The sequence below is a fragment of the Paecilomyces variotii genome (assembly GCF_004022145.1).
Source record: "Paecilomyces variotii strain CBS 101075 chromosome Unknown C8Q69scaffold_10, whole genome shotgun sequence".
Lineage (NCBI taxonomy): Eukaryota > Fungi > Ascomycota > Eurotiomycetes > Eurotiales > Thermoascaceae > Paecilomyces > Paecilomyces variotii.
The window spans coordinates 849,064-864,910 of record NW_021167149.1 but is presented as its reverse complement, the minus strand read 5'-3'; the positions used below and the strand labels follow the sequence as shown (position 1 = coordinate 864,910).

Sequence of the window (15,847 nt, the reverse complement as noted above, 5' to 3'; positions counted from 1 at the left end):
AAGTACTCGGTACCTCTGGCTCCCGCACCAACACAGTGGCTGGCCAAGTACCAGAGACTTGTCTTCCTCCCCTGCAGGGCGCGCACGCAAGGTCTCGTGCTACGCGGCTGTTTCGACCTCCCAGGCACCTTCGAGGCACGAAACAACCGAGGATCAGAATATTGCTAGCTAGCAGCATTGAACTCTTCCACTATCTATCACCTTTCCCACTTCACATCCTGGCTGAAATCGCTCCCTGTGGTCCTGGCACTGGCACTGGCGTCTGGTCTCTCTCTCTCTCTCTCTCTCCCCGCCTGTGGACGACCCGCCGGCCGATCCAGACGCAACCGCCCACGCCAGCACATCCACCTGGACTGAACCCTGACCTGTCTTCCTTATCCTGTCCCCGACCTGGAAGACGGACGTCGTCGCGGAGCACAGCAATCCCTGTGCTTCCAACTCATTGAGCAGTCCGCCTGACCTAGAGGAAACGGCGGATCTTCCATTCATCGTCACTCCCTTCTTGGATTCGAAAGGTAAATAGGTTCTGCCAGCCCCGAGCCATCCCGCCCCATCTCCTCAGTCCGTCTCCCTCGCGCCCTAATCTGACTGTGGGGGTTCCTAAATCTCAACTCTGGCATCATCTGTTTCCCGATTCACGAACTGCCCGAGAAGGGGACGAGGCTGACCTCTTCACACAGCGCGCGGTCGCTCGGATCGTATTTCTGACTGCTGTTACAAAACAATCGCGCACGATTGACGAAGCCCCTACGAAAGACACTTAATCCACAACTGCCGCTCGTGCGATAACCCCCCGATCGCACCAGGATTTAGATTTCCTTTTTTTCCCCTCCCCCTTTCAACCAAACGTGTACCAAGATCAATCGATAGAGCTTCCTCCGTTTACGAATCGTCGGAGAACAAGGGCAAAGGAGGAAAGAGAGAAAAAAAAAAGCGCCTGTGATACCCTCGGAAGTTCGTCCATGAATCATTTTCCCCGTGCGTCTTTGTGTCACAATCCAATATGTTCTGGCGTTTTGGGGGATATGCAAATATCTCCGCGATCAATACCTTACTGGAAAAGCCGGATGTCTCACTCGAGGAGGTTCTCGATGAGTCAGAGGTCATTTCGGAGCTGAAGAACCGTAATACGAAACTCATAGAGTACCTGCGGGATGATAATGTCTTGAAACGACTTATGGACTATGTTATCGCTCCGAGTCTGGACGACGACAATGAAGATGAGGAGGGTGATGCGGAAAGCGAAAAGAAATCTACCTCCTTGAGGGAGGGGTTGGAACCTGAAGATCTGGAACGCGCAGAACAGCAGCGCCTCAAATATGCCTACATCGCATGCGAGATTCTCTCCTCGGAGACGTGGTCGATCCTGGAATCGATCATGATCAACGAGAGCTACCTTCGGGACTTTTGGGGATTCCTTAAAAGGCCAGCCCCGCTGGACTCTCTGCAGGCTAGCTATTTTACAAAGGTCAACGAGACCCTGTTTGATAAGAAGACTGAGGATATGCTGGGATTTTTCAAGTCCTTAGAAGGGATTGTCCCAGCTATGCTTCAGCACATTGATAACCCTATGGTTATGGATCTGCTGTTGAAGATTATAAGTCTGGAGAAGGCAGAAGGCGGTCAGGGTATTGTTGACGTAAGTTGTCTTGCTAGACTAATGTTCTCTTGGAGAGTTACTGACGATAGAATCTAGTGGCTGAAATCGCAAGACTTGATACCCATTCTTCTGTCATATCTTTCAGCAGAGCATCCTGCATCGGTTCAGACCTCCGCTGGTGACTTCCTGAAGGCTATCATCACGATTTCCGCAAATGCGACCCAGGCTGAGCAGTCGTGTATTGGACCTAACAGTCTGACAAGACAACTGGTCTCTGCGTCCTGTGTTGAAACGCTCATACAGTATATGCTGCAAGGTGGGAACCCTCTCACCGTTGGGGTCGGCATAATCATCGAGGTGATTCGCAAAAACAATTCAGACTACGATCCGGAAAATGTCGGTGGACCCGATTCTGAGCCTACGACGTATGATCCCATCTATCTCGGGACGTTACTTCGCCTTTTCGCGGACCACATACCGGACTTCATGACGCTCATTCTCAGTTCGAAGCGTACTGTGAATGAGGGCGGTCAGAACAAGATCGTGGAAAGAGGGGAACTCAGTACTGCATGGGGAAACAAGATCGAGCCACTCGGTTTTGACCGATTTAAGACTTGTGAACTGATGGCTGAGCTGTTGCATTGCAGCAACATGGGTCTATTGAATGAGATTGGGAGCGAAGAATATATCCGGCAACGGGATGCGGAACGCGAACGGTTAAGAGCGCAAGGAGCCTATGATCTTCACCGAGATGAGAGATCTGGTATCGATTACAACGATTCGACTGCGGGCTTTGGCAATGGGTCGGCCCTTGGATCTGGCTCTCCTGAAGATCTAAGGGTTCTTGAAGTGGCCAATGCCAGCGAAGAAGATGGCTTTGAAGATGTAGGCTCCTCAGGCGTTCTGGTGGACAGCGTGAAAGAAGGCGAGGAGAAGACTACGGGTGAGAAGGATGCAAAGACCGAGGAGCCTTTCACGGATATCTCATCCCAGTCGCCCAGGCTTGACAGCGACGAGTTCGTTGATGAGCCTTTGACGGACGCTAAACAGAGCCAAGACAGTGAAAAGCCTGGCGAGCAGCCAACAGAGTCGCTGACTCAGGAACCTGAATCTCCTACGGCGTCTGGCCTTACCGACAAAGTTGGGCAAATCAAGATCGAGGGTGGAGACTCCCCCCAGGCAGCGGAGAACGATACTTCGACTTCACATGGCGAACAGCTACAGAACACAGTGGACGCCGATGCTTCATTATCTCCTCATCCCGAAGACACGCCAGCGCCTTTGTTTGCGTCTAAAGGGGAGAATGGTAGCCCCGAAGAGCAGGCCACGGGCGATAGCAGACCTGAAGCCTCCGATGCTCCTAATCCAGGGATGGATTCGAGTTCTGCTCATAAGCGTTTCGACTCTCTAGTACAGCTCGAACATAGTGGCCAGCCAGTGGTGGGTGACTATCTGAAGATCCAGTTTGTTGAACATCAGGTTGTGCCTACAATCTTGGTGAGTAGTCTCTTTTATCTCGTCCAATAATTTCTTCTGACTGATGATCCATTACAGTCGTTCTTCTTTCGGTTCCCGTGGAATAATTTCCTGCACAATGTAGTATATGATGTTATTCAACAAGTCTTCAACGGGCCCATTGACCGTGGATTTAATCGAGCCCTCGCTATCGACTTGTTCGACACCGGGCGTATCACTGAGCAGGTCATTGAAGGACAGCGCCGGAGTGATGAGGCTCAGGCGACTAAGAACATGAGACTAGGATACATGGGCCATCTTACCCTCATTGCAGAGGAGGTCGTGAAGTTCAGCGAACGCCACCCGCCAGAACTGCTATCACAGACCGTCATAGAGAAAGTCCTCAGCCAAGAATGGATAGATTACGTCGAGCAGACCTTGTCTGAGACCAGGGAGCGTGATAACGCCATCCTCGGGGGCGTGCGGCCTGATATGACCATTGGCCAGCGTCAGGCTGTGCTCAATGCTGTCGGAGCTGGACAAGGCTTCGGTGGTTCATCTGCTCTCGCCAATGCTGGCTTGAACGGAGGAATCGCAGGGTCCAGCTTCGAAAGTTTCGATATCATGAACCAAGGTAGCGCATCGAGCGGTGCGTTTGGTCTGGGCGGTAATAGCAGCTCGCTTCTCAGCGGCTTTGGAAGCTCAAGCGACGATGAGGACGAAGAGATGGAGGACCAGGACGACGAGGAAGGGAAGAACTCAATGGAAGACTCGGCAGAGGGCCGCTCAGAGAATGTGGGTGACGACAGTTCCTTCACGGACGTTGACATGGGCAATACATAACGTGATACTTTTTTTTTGATTTGCGGATACTCCACACTGCTTCTTTTATTGATATTTCCGGGATGGTGTCCGAGATTGGAGGGCTGGACAAAGTCGATGTGAACACGGGATGAGAGGAGTCTTGTGCGAAGTCTGGGAGGGCCGTTGCATAGAGAATTTCCTTTACGGCGTTTCTCAAATATGTAGCAAGGCATTCTGGACTTTTGCAGCTCGCTGAACTCGTGTCACGTCTTCTTTGGTCCCGTTCTCCTACTAGTGAAAATAAGCCGCCAGCCGGCCATACCGGTCTCTGAACCGGCCACTATCTCTGCCCAATGTTTGCCCGACATGAGAATTGTTCCTCTGCTGGCCGGATCGGCAATGCCAATGGAGTCGTTGCTGTTCCCCACACTGCCTGTCCATGTCATCACGTCCATCCCCATCTTCCCTTCCCCGATGCCTGGTTAAACCGGCTGCTCTGACTTCCTCGCCAATACTCTCGGCCCCAGTTCGGACGACCAGGCGGAACCTTGAATTGCTGACTTTTGTTCCTTTAGACTTCTTCCAACTCCACCAGCCAGCCGATCCCGATCCTTGCCCCGCCGCCAGGCACTCTGAACCCTGCTCCCTCTCGAGCCCGTCGTCAGCTGGCTGCACGACTTGCTCTTCAGAAGCAGCAGGCTGCCGATGCAGCGGCCACGGAAGAAAACCCTTCCGAGTCCGAGAAGAGGGAGGCAACAGGAGAGGGAGAGGACCAATGGGCTACGAATCCTTTCGTTATATCGGGACTGGACGATGATCTTACAGAATCTCCGGCTTCAGCAACTTTCCCGTCCTTGGACTTTCCATCTAGGAGTGCGGATATATCGTCGTCACCCACTTTCCCTCGATCGGGTTTCTCGCCTCCTGGATCTCCCTCTCCCCATTCCTCGGATGATGGAAGAGAAGGGGCATCTGAAGCAGTGAGACGAAAAGAACGGATGCCTCTTGAGGTTGATGACGATGATGATGAAATGGGCGAGATGGTCGGCCCTAACATGTCCTCTGGCATAGGCATGACGGACTCGGACGAGGAGGACGAAGCGATCATCAACGAGTCGCTCGGCTATGCAAGCTTCTACGGCCCTGGTCGGTATACTGCCACGGGCAGATCCCGTGTGATCGGTTCACATTTCGGTCCCGATGCAGATGATCAGGATGATAGCAGCGACGGCGAGGACGAAGGACTAGTAGAGATCTTGGTTCCTGGAAGGAAATCTTCTACCTCGAACTAATTTTATCTGCTCCTTTGATATTTGCCCGCTACTTTTCGTGCCGCAGGTACTGCTCTTTGTTTCCTTTTTTCGTCAACTACTCATCGGTGCCACTCCTTGGTCTTTGAATGACCCTGGATTAGCCGTCTTTCCTCAGGTTATCACCATTTTACGGCCATGTACAATACCAACGTTAGTGACGTTGTAGATACTACGTCTCTGGGTTGTTTATATTCCGCTTACTCTGGAATGAGTCTTTCGGGTTCTGGAAAAGCAAAGCCGGTATACACTTTGACGAGACTGATTCGCTGCACGCATGTTGCGAGTCAGCCAAGCGCCTGCACGAAAAGATATGATAACAGAAACCTTGCATTATAAACGTTTGTGTGCGTTGTGTTTCTTCTGGGACGAAATATGTGCGATGTCCGTCATGACATGATGTCGCATGGAGGCATGTTACGATCAATGAGAATGCATCGTCCCGCGTGATATCTGATTCATTCTATTTCGGGTTTGTCTCCCATGGAAGATTGGTCATGAGGAATGTCTTTTGATTTTCATTTTGCCTTGCATGCTCTGTCGTCTCATTTATACCTACACGCCTGTATACTAGCCCTGTCATGAAATCTATGTTCTTTTTGCATTTTGCGAGAGATGTATTCCCCGGGAGCATTTAGATCTTTCGTAGACGAGCGATAGACCATTATTATACGTGCAGAGTGAACCTCGGAGGATTCTACAGTATACATGCATTTTCTTGGAATTACTCCGATGAAAATAGTCAACATAGGTATTCCTTGGGAAGTCGCTGACATTAAGCACCACATCACATATGTAAAATGTAGTACAGTACATAAGGTAGATATGTATGGCTCGGCGAACCGCAAAGAGCGAAAAGTGGGCCACGAACATTTCCAGGTCCGACAAATAACTTTGGACGAACATCTCGCGACAACAACCATCTTACCCAGGACCATCGCTACCATATTCTCGGTTCCTTATAGAACGCAAATCTTCACTGGTTTACTCGGGGAGATCTGGGGTATTGCAGAGTATTACGTCAGAAGAAGAACTGGTTGCTCTAGGTTGCTTGCTGTGTGTGTGTGTGGTAAGGCCCCACGATGGCCTCGCAAAGGTAAGGAAGGTATTGCGTGCATGCATATATTGGGTATTTTTTTAGATGTGATAGTGATGTTTTGCGTGTGGTGTTTGTTCTGGGTGTTTGAGTTTTATTTTATGTTGATTAAAGTGGCTTTTTCTTTTATTTGGATTACTTGTTTTTGTCGGAATATATTTAACTTGGTATGTTCTGGATTTTGATTCCTTTGGAGCTGGAATCGGTAGTACTTCTTGCATGCTATGTTATCTGCTTTATTGGATACATATATGGTCATCCTTGAACCTTTATTGACATTCTGCTTTGACCCATCTTTCCCGGGACTTCTCTGACAATCCCACCAGTTCCGATGCCTCTCTTCACGGCCACCTCGCACTTCAAGAATGGGTCACTCGACATGGCGGTCTCCTTGACGAGAGTGTCCAACTGGCCCGGGATGATTCCCGCGGCGTCCACATCCAAGTGAGACCGGACCGGACCTCTGCTGTGCCCCAAGGCACATGCGTGATCAAGACTCCATTGTCACTCACCATGTCTTATTTCGACGCCATCGATTACATCTCCCTCAAAGACAAATCTGCAGAGTCTCCATTTTCCAGCCATGGGGTTAAATTCCCTCGCGGCTTCATTGACGCCGTTGGACCGCAGGAAACGATGGCTTTCTTTCTCATGGGTCATTATCTGAAAGGCTCAGAGAGTTTCTGGCATCCTTATATCAGAACGCTTCCGGCGCCGGGCCAATTGACCACGCCGTTGTACTACGAGGGAGAGGACCTGGAGTGGTTACGAGGAACTAGTCTCTATGCTGCTAGGGAGCAGAGGTTGGAGATATGGAAGGATAAATATGAGACTGGCGTCAAGGTATTGAAAGAGTGGGCGTTTGAGGATGCTGATAAGTATACTTGGTGAGTTTACTTTATTTTTCTTATAGCATGACTTGTGGAAAACGGATTGTGGAGATTTATATATATGTATTTCTTTAGGGATGTGTATCTATGGGCGTCGACTATCATTGCCTCCCGGGCTTTCACGGCAAAAGTCCTCGCTGGTGTGATCGGACTGTCAGATCTGCCGGAAGAGACTATTTCAGTTCTTCTTCCTTTGATTGATGTTACGAATCATCGACCGCTCGCGAAAGTGGAATGGCAGGCTGGAAACGAGAAGATCGGTCTTGCTGTTATGGAGGATACTGCTGCGGGTAGAGAAATCGGGAATAATTATGGACCACGCAGCAATGAACAGTGTAAGTCGTTTGTTTGATTATTTATAAGGACTAATATGTAAGGGCACTGACATGTGATAGTAATGATGAACTATGGCTTCTGTATTCCTGAGAATCCTTGCGACTACCGTGTCGTGAGCTTGAGGGCACCGCCCGGAAGTCCACTGGACGAAGTCAAGATCCGCCAGAAACAGGAATTCCCTGAGACAGGAGACAAAGAAGACCAGTATTACGTCTTCAATGTCTCGTACCCGCTTCTTGCTGCAGAAACTTCTCTGGAGCATTCGATATTTTCACCAGATCTCTTCGGGGCTGTCTCCATCCTGTCGGCGAATGACCGCGAATTCCAGACTCTAGAGATAACCAAGGAGGGCGTGCGGATACCTTCAGCACCGTATGGGAATTCTCGCAACGTCCTCGCTTCGTTAAGCCAGGTTATAGTCGAGCTGATCACGCACATCGTCAAGTTGAAATCGTCGGGAGAGTCTCTGCAGCAGCCGCAGAACCTCAAGCAGGCTCACGCCAAAATTTACCGTGATAGCCAGGTGATGCTATCAGAGACAGCAATTGTCATTGCTGAGTGGACGCTTGCTCGTGCCCGGCAACAGAATACACAGGCTCTTCTTCCTGATTCCTACCTGTCCCGGATACCGACGGACAAGTTCTCTGAAGAGACAATGGCACGTATAAAATCTAGACTCACAGAGTCAAAGTCACTTTTGAGAAAAGAAGGCGAGCTGTTCCAGTTCAGCGAAGTGTTTGCACTTCTTCCTCAGGAGATCCAGGAGCCTTGCCGAGAGTGCCTGCGGGATATACTATCGCATGCAAAGCAGTTCATTACACCGTCCCCGCCGGAAAATGCATCTGGCCCGCTAGGATATGCGGTATTGTTCTGTCTGCTGTCCTCGATCTACCGGTCAGCTGGGTCATCCCCGGGGAAGAGCAAACTTCCACCGCGATTGACACGATGGATTAGTGTTCTTCTCGAGACGTACCAACCGCCTCCAGAGGATGTCTCCTGGGTTCTTCCAGACGAGGAAGATGAAGAAATGCTCAGTGCCTTTGATGAGATTGTAGAGACACTGCGGGCGCGGAAGCCAGCTCTCTTCTCTAGTGTTTCCTACCTTACGGGCGATTGGGAAGGCGATGCATGGTGGCTCTCTCCGAACTGGCTGCGGTGGGCATGGATGGTGGCAGAACAGGAGATTGTCAGCGTAGTAGATGACCCGCTGCAGTTTGTGACGACTAAGAGGCTTGGTGCTGGAGGTCCTGTGGCACTGTCTACGAGTCCGTATCTGTATGTTCCTCAGGAAGTGGAGTCGGCATGAAGATGTCGCTGGATACGTAGCTGGATTGATTCTATGTTGGGTATATCAACATAAACATTCAATATTTTCACAATCTCTATCGATCGTAGTGATTCTGTAACGTGGAATAATAACTTGTAACTTGAAGCTGATAAATCGGGGGAAGCAGTGCGGGATACCACGTGACCATCCCCAACCAATCAGGCGAGCTCCAAATCCGGGTATTCAGCGACCGCAGGAATTGTTGCTCGACGACAGCGAACATCCTCATCCTCCCCTTTGCTTCTCTCCCATCAATCTCGCGCCATTGGGCCTCCGTCACAATGATAACTCGAGCGGCGGCTCCCACGAGCGCCTCTCTCGCCCAGCTTTCGAGTCGCTCCCTGCCCTCAGCCTCCGCGGCCGCCCGCCTCCCCTCGTCCCAGGCCCGTTCCTTCGCGACCGTCCAGGAGGGCGCGCCCAAGAGACAGTATGGCGGTCTGAAGGACCAGGACCGGATATTTACCAACCTGTACGGCCACCATGGCACGGATTTGAAGAGCGCGATGAAGTACGGCGACTGGTACAAGACCAAGGATATCGTGCTGAAGGGCCATGATTGGGTGCGTTTTTGGCATTGATTCTGGATGCATTGTTCTGAGATGGTTAAAATGCTGATACTATGCTCATGTTTACAGCTCATTTCCGAGCTCAAGGCTTCCGGTCTTCGTGGCCGTGGTGGTGCCGGTTTCCCCTCGGGACTGAAATACGTAAGTGATATCTTCGGACAGCGGACGAATGGCGTAAGTTGGAGAGAGGGACTGACATTGCTGTCTTCTCTAGTCTTTCATGAACTTCAAGGATTGGGACAAGGACAGCCGACCCCGTTACCTGGTTGTTAACGCTGATGAGGGTGAGCCTGGAACCTGCAAGGACCGTGAGATCATGCGAAAGGACCCCCACAAGCTCATCGAGGGCTGTCTGGTTGTGGGCCGTGCGATGAACGCCAACGCTGCCTACATCTATATTCGTGGCGAGTTCTACCACGAAGCCACCGTTCTCCAGCGCGCCATCCAGGAGGCCTACCAGAACGGTCTCATCGGCAAGAATGCCTGTGGCACTGGCTACGACTTCGATGTCTACATCCACCGCGGAATGGGCGCCTATATCTGTGGTGAGGAGACCTCGCTGATCGAGTCCATTGAGGGCAAGCAGGGCAAGCCCCGTCTGAAGCCTCCGTTCCCTGCTGCTGTCGGTCTGTTCGGATGCCCTTCCACCGTTACCAACGTCGAGACCGTCGCCGTCACCCCCACTATCATGCGCCGTGGTGCTAGCTGGTTCTCTTCCTTCGGTCGGGAGCGTAACCAGGGTACCAAGCTCTTCTGTATTTCTGGTCATGTCAACAACCCGTGCACGGTCGAGGAGGAGATGTCCATCCCTCTGCGCGAGCTGATCGACCGTCACTGCGGTGGTGTCCGTGGTGGCTGGGACAACCTGCTCGCCGTCATTCCTGGTGGATCGTCGACCCCGATCCTTCCCAAGAAGATCTGTGACGACCAGCTGATGGACTTTGATGCCCTGAAGGACTCTCAGAGTGGTCTCGGTACCGCCGCCGTCATTGTCATGGACAAGTCGACCGACGTCGTCCGTGCCATCTCCCGTCTGTCTGCCTTCTACAGGCACGAGAGTTGCGGTCAGTGCACACCTTGCCGTGAGGGTAGCAAGTGGACCATGCAGATGATGCAGCGTATGGAGAAGGGCCAGGCCAAGGAGCGCGAAATCGACATGCTCCAGGAGCTCACCAAGCAGGTTGAGGGACACACCATTTGCGCTCTGGGAGAGGCCTTTGCCTGGCCCATCCAAGGTCTGATCCGACACTTCCGGCCGGAGCTGGAGGCGAGAATCAAGCAGTACGAGCAGGAGAAGGGCACCAAGCCTTTTGCCGGTGGTTGGCCTGCGGAGGCTAAGAATGAGGGCAAGCTGATTTCTCCTGGCATGTAGACCATGAGAGGGGGAAACAGAATGGTTAAAGCCAGCGGAAGCTGGTAATTAGTTTACAAAGGGAGAAGTGACGAGTGTTGTTTTTGTCTCTATAAACCATGTACAGTCCTGCGATAGCAATTCAATGTTATTTCTTTTGTTCATGTTGTTTTCGAAGCTGAAGCTGAAGCGTCTGTATTGTAGACTTGATCTGGATCGGAATTCGACAAGAATCTACATAGACGCTCTTATCGCTTTCGATGACATGATAGAAGTGTATCCCTACGGAAATCGAAATTCATCAATTTGGGGTAAATCATTGCTGGTGCAACCTAGACTGGTTAATTCCCAACCAGGAGGGTGACAGGATAGGGCATCATCTATTTCTGTAGTGCTAGCGAAATAGTTAACCGGCAAAATAGTTAAGCTCTTCATTAACCATCGATTATACCCCATGTATATACTGTACTTACATACCCCCCCGGCATGAAGCTCCGCGGATAAACGCACCGACAAGCGTTTCATTAGACGTACCATATAGCAAGAAACCGAAGCAGACAGTAACTTAGATAAATCCATTTCATGATAGAACGGAATAGCTCCTCCGTCTCTTCGTCATATTTCTCTGGATCTAAAAATAAACTACGCCCACTGTAAATAATATCGTGCCAAGTTAGCTACTGTAAGTATTGTACTGACCTAGTTCAAACAGGGGCTTACAATTACATCAACTTCTGGAGGTCGGGGATCATTAACAGGCTGCTGTTTGTTATTATTGGATGGTTGTATAATGAATGAATGAGAGATTGCGGTTGAATTGTCTGTCCTGAACTGAATCCTGTTATTCATGTTGAGCTAGCTAGCTATTCGGTTCGGATTGAGAAACTACCATAGATAGTGTCTGCAGATAACTATGGTTATGGTATATACAAAGATGACGATGCAAAGGACACTAGATAGGGTTCAATCTAGATTCTCCCTGGTCGAGATTACTCTCTTCTGGGGACTGACGTTCTCGATGAGCGTTGGATGCATGCAATCAATCTCCACTAACAGGCCCGTGGTGGAGGGATTGCTGTGCTTATCTGCATGAAGATGATGTGAAACGACTATTGCAACAGCTCTGTCAAGACTTTCGCCAGGGTGAGTTACAATAATCTTCGAGTGATCAATTTCGTTACTCTACAAATCCTGAATTGGAGGGAACCAATGCAGTGCATCAGCAGCTTGTCAAGAGTCATCGTTTGATTGACGTGCTCAGTATATTTGATCATCCCTCTTGATGTTCTTAGTCGACTGTCCTCGGGGAAGGGGATGATACCGAGAAAAAAAAAAAAAAAGCATACGTAGTGTATCTATCTCGAGATTCTGAACAATTCCCTCCATTTAGAGGTATGAACCGTATAGACACTTATTTCTAACGTAAGTGGGTAAGCCTGCGATCCGCTGGCTTTTCCGCCTGGAGCGAAGCTGTCATCTAATAATAATAACCAGAGCGCATTTTCAGGCACCAAGGTGACTAGACTATCTATACATTGCACGGGTATAATTGAGAAGTGCAAGTACCGAAATCGGCAATTCACGAGCCGATTACTGAATGGTCGAAAGGGGATGATCATCTCAAGTTTCGGAGTAGTCTAGCGTCACATCCAGGGCGATCGCAGGGACAAACGGAGCCTCATGAGTAGAGTTAATATATTAGAGTATGCTGAGGATGCAAGCAAGTGAGCTTTGAGTCAACTGTTCATACTATAACCTGTTATAGTTGTTCTTGGGTATACTCTCGAGTGGTTGTAGTATAATCCGTCTACACTCCAGAGGATCTGATTCTTATCATTAGGTAGTTATCCCTTCCATGCGCCCAGCCCGTTCTGGAACAGAGTATATAGAGGAAGAAAAATGTATATAATAATAATATTCGATCTAATCTCGTATTCAAAAAGCCATTAGCAGGGAACATTATTCCATACCTAAATTAGCATACATTATTGTTGTTTTCCGAGAGATTGCGAAGCAGCAATAACAACAACAAACCCCTTTCTCGGAAGAATCTCCCTTGCGTCGCGCCACGTAATGCATCAGGAACCTATAAACGGGCCCGTAGATATTATTGTGCATAGCTCGATGCACATCCTGCCTATCAAGGGGGAGAACAAGGAAAATAAAATAAAGAAAAGAAAAAACCAATCAACTTCGAGACTAGGAGGCTAAGAGCAGTCCGATCAACAATATCTCCATTATCATCGTCCTTACCTTTTCAGGTTTGGTCTCACTTCGATATACTCTACTCTAATAATGTGACTGACTTCTTGCTTCGCTGACAGACAAGAGTTCTGGAACTGCCATTGTTCAATGCCACGTCGCTTCTGAAGAGAGAGAGCCCTTCCAATCTAACACCACGGAGTATTAACCAATATCTATTATTTTTTCCTCTGGGCCCTGGTTTAAAACATGGACGAGTTTGAAACTCGACACATAGACTATGTTCCGCACGTGCCCCAAAGCGCCCGATTCACGCACTAGATCTGCACCGATGCAAGGTGACCCCAAGGATCTTCTCACCCCGGTTCCCTGAGCGGGCGTACCTGATGATCATGAACGCCGCAAAAAGGTAGGGATGATCCATCAGCTAGCCATTGAATGCCTTGCTGGGAGGGAGAATAGTGGGTTCTTCCAACGTCATGATGGACATACTCCATAACTAGTCTACTGGGCTGGCTACTTTAGAGTATCTCGGTCGACATGGAGGGTTCCACTACACATACTACTACTCAGGAGAGGGTCAATGAACATCCAATGTCTGTTTGTTTTCTTGATATTGAGCAGTCCCAAAGAGGTAAAGAATCCAGCAGATAACAATCCCATACGCCCCTCCCCTGTAAACTACTCCGTACCTTGTGTGTTCCAAAGCCTGGCAGATCCAGTTTTTACTGAACTAGGGCAAATCGCAAGAATGCCACTCGGAGCCTTCCGGTATGCCGTCCGGCTTTTTGTGATTTACGAACGGTAGTGATGAGTCTAGGGCTTCTCTGTCTGATGGAGATTAGTCTGATTAGTCTGTTCGGTCTGTGCTGGGTCTATGGGTAGATGATGTTGGCCTAGCATATTGGCTGGTCCGTATAATAAGTCTTAGGGGTCCTCAGGACTGAAACGTCCTGAGAGAGAGAGAGAGCGAGGGACAGATCGATGTTAATAGCTGCTGCTGGTTGAGTTCGTTGCTTTGTTGTATCAGTTTTTGTCTTTCTATCTATCTATGAATCTAATCTAGATCTAATCTTCGATCTGTCGTCTATTTTCACCATGTTATCATCACTAATATCCTCGTCGGCTCTGCTTTCCTCGCTCCTCTTCTCCCAAGATACATCAGCCGAGCTCCTCCAAAGCGTATCCCGCGCCCAAAAAGCCTTCAACACGCTCCAAACCTTCTACAATTCCTCCAACGGCATCTGGAACACCTGCGGCTGGTGGAACGGCGCCAATTGCATGACGGTGATCGCCGACCTGGCCGCATTAGACGTCTCCGTGCTCGCAGACGCAACCGAGGTCTTCAATAACACATACGTCGTCGCGCCAGGGGTGAATCCCAACCCGGGCGTGGAGAAAGTCTCCAGTGCCAACGGCGTGCCGGAGACGGTGTACAGTTCCATTTGGCCTTTGGCGCCATTGCCGGATCTTTTTGCCAAGCCAGGCACTGTCAATGCTTCGCTCTGGCTGGACGGCGCCTATGATGATGATGGCTGGTGGGCGTTGGCGTGGATCGCCGCGTACGATGTCACTTTCAATGAGGATTATTTGCGTCTGGCGGAGGGGATTTTCGATGGCATGGTGAGTATCCTATAATCAAACATTTATTGTCGAGTATCGACAAAATATATATATATATATATGATCGAATAATCATACTAACAAACCCCCAGACCAAAGGCTGGCCAACAAACTGCAACAATGGCGGTATCTGGTGGTCCTCAGCGAAAACATACGTAGCCGCCATTGCGAACGAGCTCTTCCTTTCTGTCGCAGCGCATCTGGCCAACCGCGCCGATAACAGCGACTATTATCTCGACTGGGCGAAGAAGGAATGGGAATGGTTCGCTGCCAGCGGGATGATTAACTCGGCCAACACCATCAACGATGGTCTCACGACGGATTGTAAGAATAATAATGCAACTGTGTAAGTCATGTACCTTCATTTCATTTCCCCAAAACAAAAGAATATTCAAAAAGAGAGACATATCAAGACTGATACGATCTTGTGCTTTTTATAAAATACAGCTGGAGCTACAACCAAGGCGTCATCCTCGGCGGTCTAGTCGAATTAAACAAAGCCTCTCCATCCTCGACCTACCTCTCGCACGCAAGCAACATCGCCCACGCCGCCATCACCGCCCTCACAGACTCGAACCATATCCTCCACGACCCATGCGAACCGAACTGCGAGCCCGACGCAACTCAATTCAAGGGCATCTTCATGCGGAACCTGCAGCTTCTGCACGAAGTCGCGCCCTCAGATGCTTATGTTCAGGTCATTCAGGCCTCTGCGAATAGTATTTGGAATAACGATCGGAATGACTCGACGAATCTTCTTGGTGTTGACTGGGCGGGTCCGTTTAATGTGGCGCCGGCGGATGCGTCGACGCATAGTTCGGCGATGGACGCGTTGGTTGCGGCGATTGCGGCGAATTAGTAGAAAGAAAGGTATAGTTATGGTGAGTATGAAGAGGATGAGTAGGTATATAACTTTGGGGGTTTTGCAGGATGGGTGAATTGGGTTGTTATGATTGAATTACTTCCCAATTTTTGAGGGAAAGAATGACAGCTGGATTTGCTGTGGTTGCTGCTTATTATTATTATTATGATTGTTTGGGTTCATGTATATATCACTAGCATTATACCAATTCTTAATGGCTGTAATGAGTACAATTGGATATTTGGAAAACGTTAACTTTTCCGAAGAATGAAATTGGTATTAGAGAAGCAGGTTGCAACGAGTATTGTGTTGTTAGTTCCAAAGAACAAGAAAAGAAAGAAAGCCATTGAGATCATTTGATAAGATATTCGCGTGTTTATTATTCGTACATCGATAGTGCTTGTCAATCTTAGCAGGAAGAATTA

General features: G+C 49.4%; 4 protein-coding genes across 4 annotated transcripts; all 4 read left to right on the top strand.

Annotated features, from left to right (window-relative positions):
* The first annotated feature begins 807 nt into the window (after positions 1-807).
* On the top strand, positions 808-5,284 carry C8Q69DRAFT_68552 (extragenic suppressor of kinetochore protein). The gene is made up of 5 exons (XM_028633930.1): positions 808-1,639; positions 1,697-3,097; positions 3,155-3,850; positions 4,435-5,197; positions 5,274-5,284. Exons 1-4 carry the CDS (start codon positions 1,004-1,006, stop codon positions 5,149-5,151), a joined length of 3,450 nt encoding a protein of 1,149 aa, XP_028483032.1. The 5' UTR covers positions 808-1,003; the 3' UTR covers positions 5,152-5,197; positions 5,274-5,284.
* A 777-nt stretch (positions 5,285-6,061) lies between these two features.
* C8Q69DRAFT_476130 (SET domain protein) lies at positions 6,062-8,888 on the top strand. The gene is made up of 4 exons (XM_028631244.1): positions 6,062-6,265; positions 6,592-7,152; positions 7,231-7,490; positions 7,551-8,888. The coding sequence occupies exons 1-4, from the start codon at positions 6,252-6,254 to the stop codon at positions 8,795-8,797; spliced, it is 2,082 nt and encodes a 693-aa protein (XP_028483031.1). The 5' UTR covers positions 6,062-6,251; the 3' UTR covers positions 8,798-8,888.
* A 130-nt stretch (positions 8,889-9,018) lies between these two features.
* C8Q69DRAFT_476129 (putative NADH-ubiquinone oxidoreductase, subunit F) lies at positions 9,019-11,164 on the top strand. The gene is made up of 3 exons (XM_028631243.1): positions 9,019-9,378; positions 9,454-9,525; positions 9,599-11,164. Exons 1-3 carry the CDS (start codon positions 9,100-9,102, stop codon positions 10,754-10,756), a joined length of 1,509 nt encoding a protein of 502 aa, XP_028483030.1. The 5' UTR covers positions 9,019-9,099; the 3' UTR covers positions 10,757-11,164.
* A 2,668-nt stretch (positions 11,165-13,832) lies between these two features.
* On the top strand, positions 13,833-15,838 carry C8Q69DRAFT_476122 (putative glycosyl hydrolase). Its single transcript, XM_028631242.1, has 3 exons — positions 13,833-14,560; positions 14,653-14,906; positions 15,008-15,838. Exons 1-3 carry the CDS (start codon positions 14,036-14,038, stop codon positions 15,417-15,419), a joined length of 1,191 nt encoding a protein of 396 aa, XP_028483029.1. The 5' UTR covers positions 13,833-14,035; the 3' UTR covers positions 15,420-15,838.
* The last annotated feature ends 9 nt before the right edge of the window (positions 15,839-15,847 follow it).

Bases quoted from the DNA above. Each gene is read 5' to 3' on its own strand.
- C8Q69DRAFT_68552 (XM_028633930.1), top strand. From the start codon at position 1,004: ATGTTCTGGCGTTTTGGGGGATATGCAAATATCTCCGCGATCAATACC. The intron at 1,640-1,696 runs GTAAGTTGTCTT...GATAGAATCTAG, and splicing joins GCGGTCAGGGTATTGTTGAC to TGGCTGAAATCGCAAGACTT. The intron at 3,851-4,434 runs GTGGGTGACGAC...TTGTTCCTTTAG, and splicing joins CAGAGGGCCGCTCAGAGAAT to ACTTCTTCCAACTCCACCAG.
- C8Q69DRAFT_476122 (XM_028631242.1), top strand. From the start codon at position 14,036: ATGTTATCATCACTAATATCCTCGTCGGCTCTGCTTTCCTCGCTCCTC. The intron at 14,561-14,652 runs GTGAGTATCCTA...ACAAACCCCCAG, and splicing joins AGGGGATTTTCGATGGCATG to ACCAAAGGCTGGCCAACAAA. The intron at 14,907-15,007 runs GTAAGTCATGTA...TATAAAATACAG, and splicing joins AAGAATAATAATGCAACTGT to CTGGAGCTACAACCAAGGCG.
- C8Q69DRAFT_476129 (XM_028631243.1), top strand. From the start codon at position 9,100: ATGATAACTCGAGCGGCGGCTCCCACGAGCGCCTCTCTCGCCCAGCTT. The intron at 9,379-9,453 runs GTGCGTTTTTGG...TCATGTTTACAG, and splicing joins TGCTGAAGGGCCATGATTGG to CTCATTTCCGAGCTCAAGGC. The intron at 9,526-9,598 runs GTAAGTGATATC...TGTCTTCTCTAG, and splicing joins TCCCCTCGGGACTGAAATAC to TCTTTCATGAACTTCAAGGA.
- C8Q69DRAFT_476130 (XM_028631244.1), top strand. The intron at 7,153-7,230 runs GTGAGTTTACTT...GTATTTCTTTAG, and splicing joins GATGCTGATAAGTATACTTG to GGATGTGTATCTATGGGCGT. The intron at 7,491-7,550 runs GTAAGTCGTTTG...GACATGTGATAG, and splicing joins ACCACGCAGCAATGAACAGT to TAATGATGAACTATGGCTTC.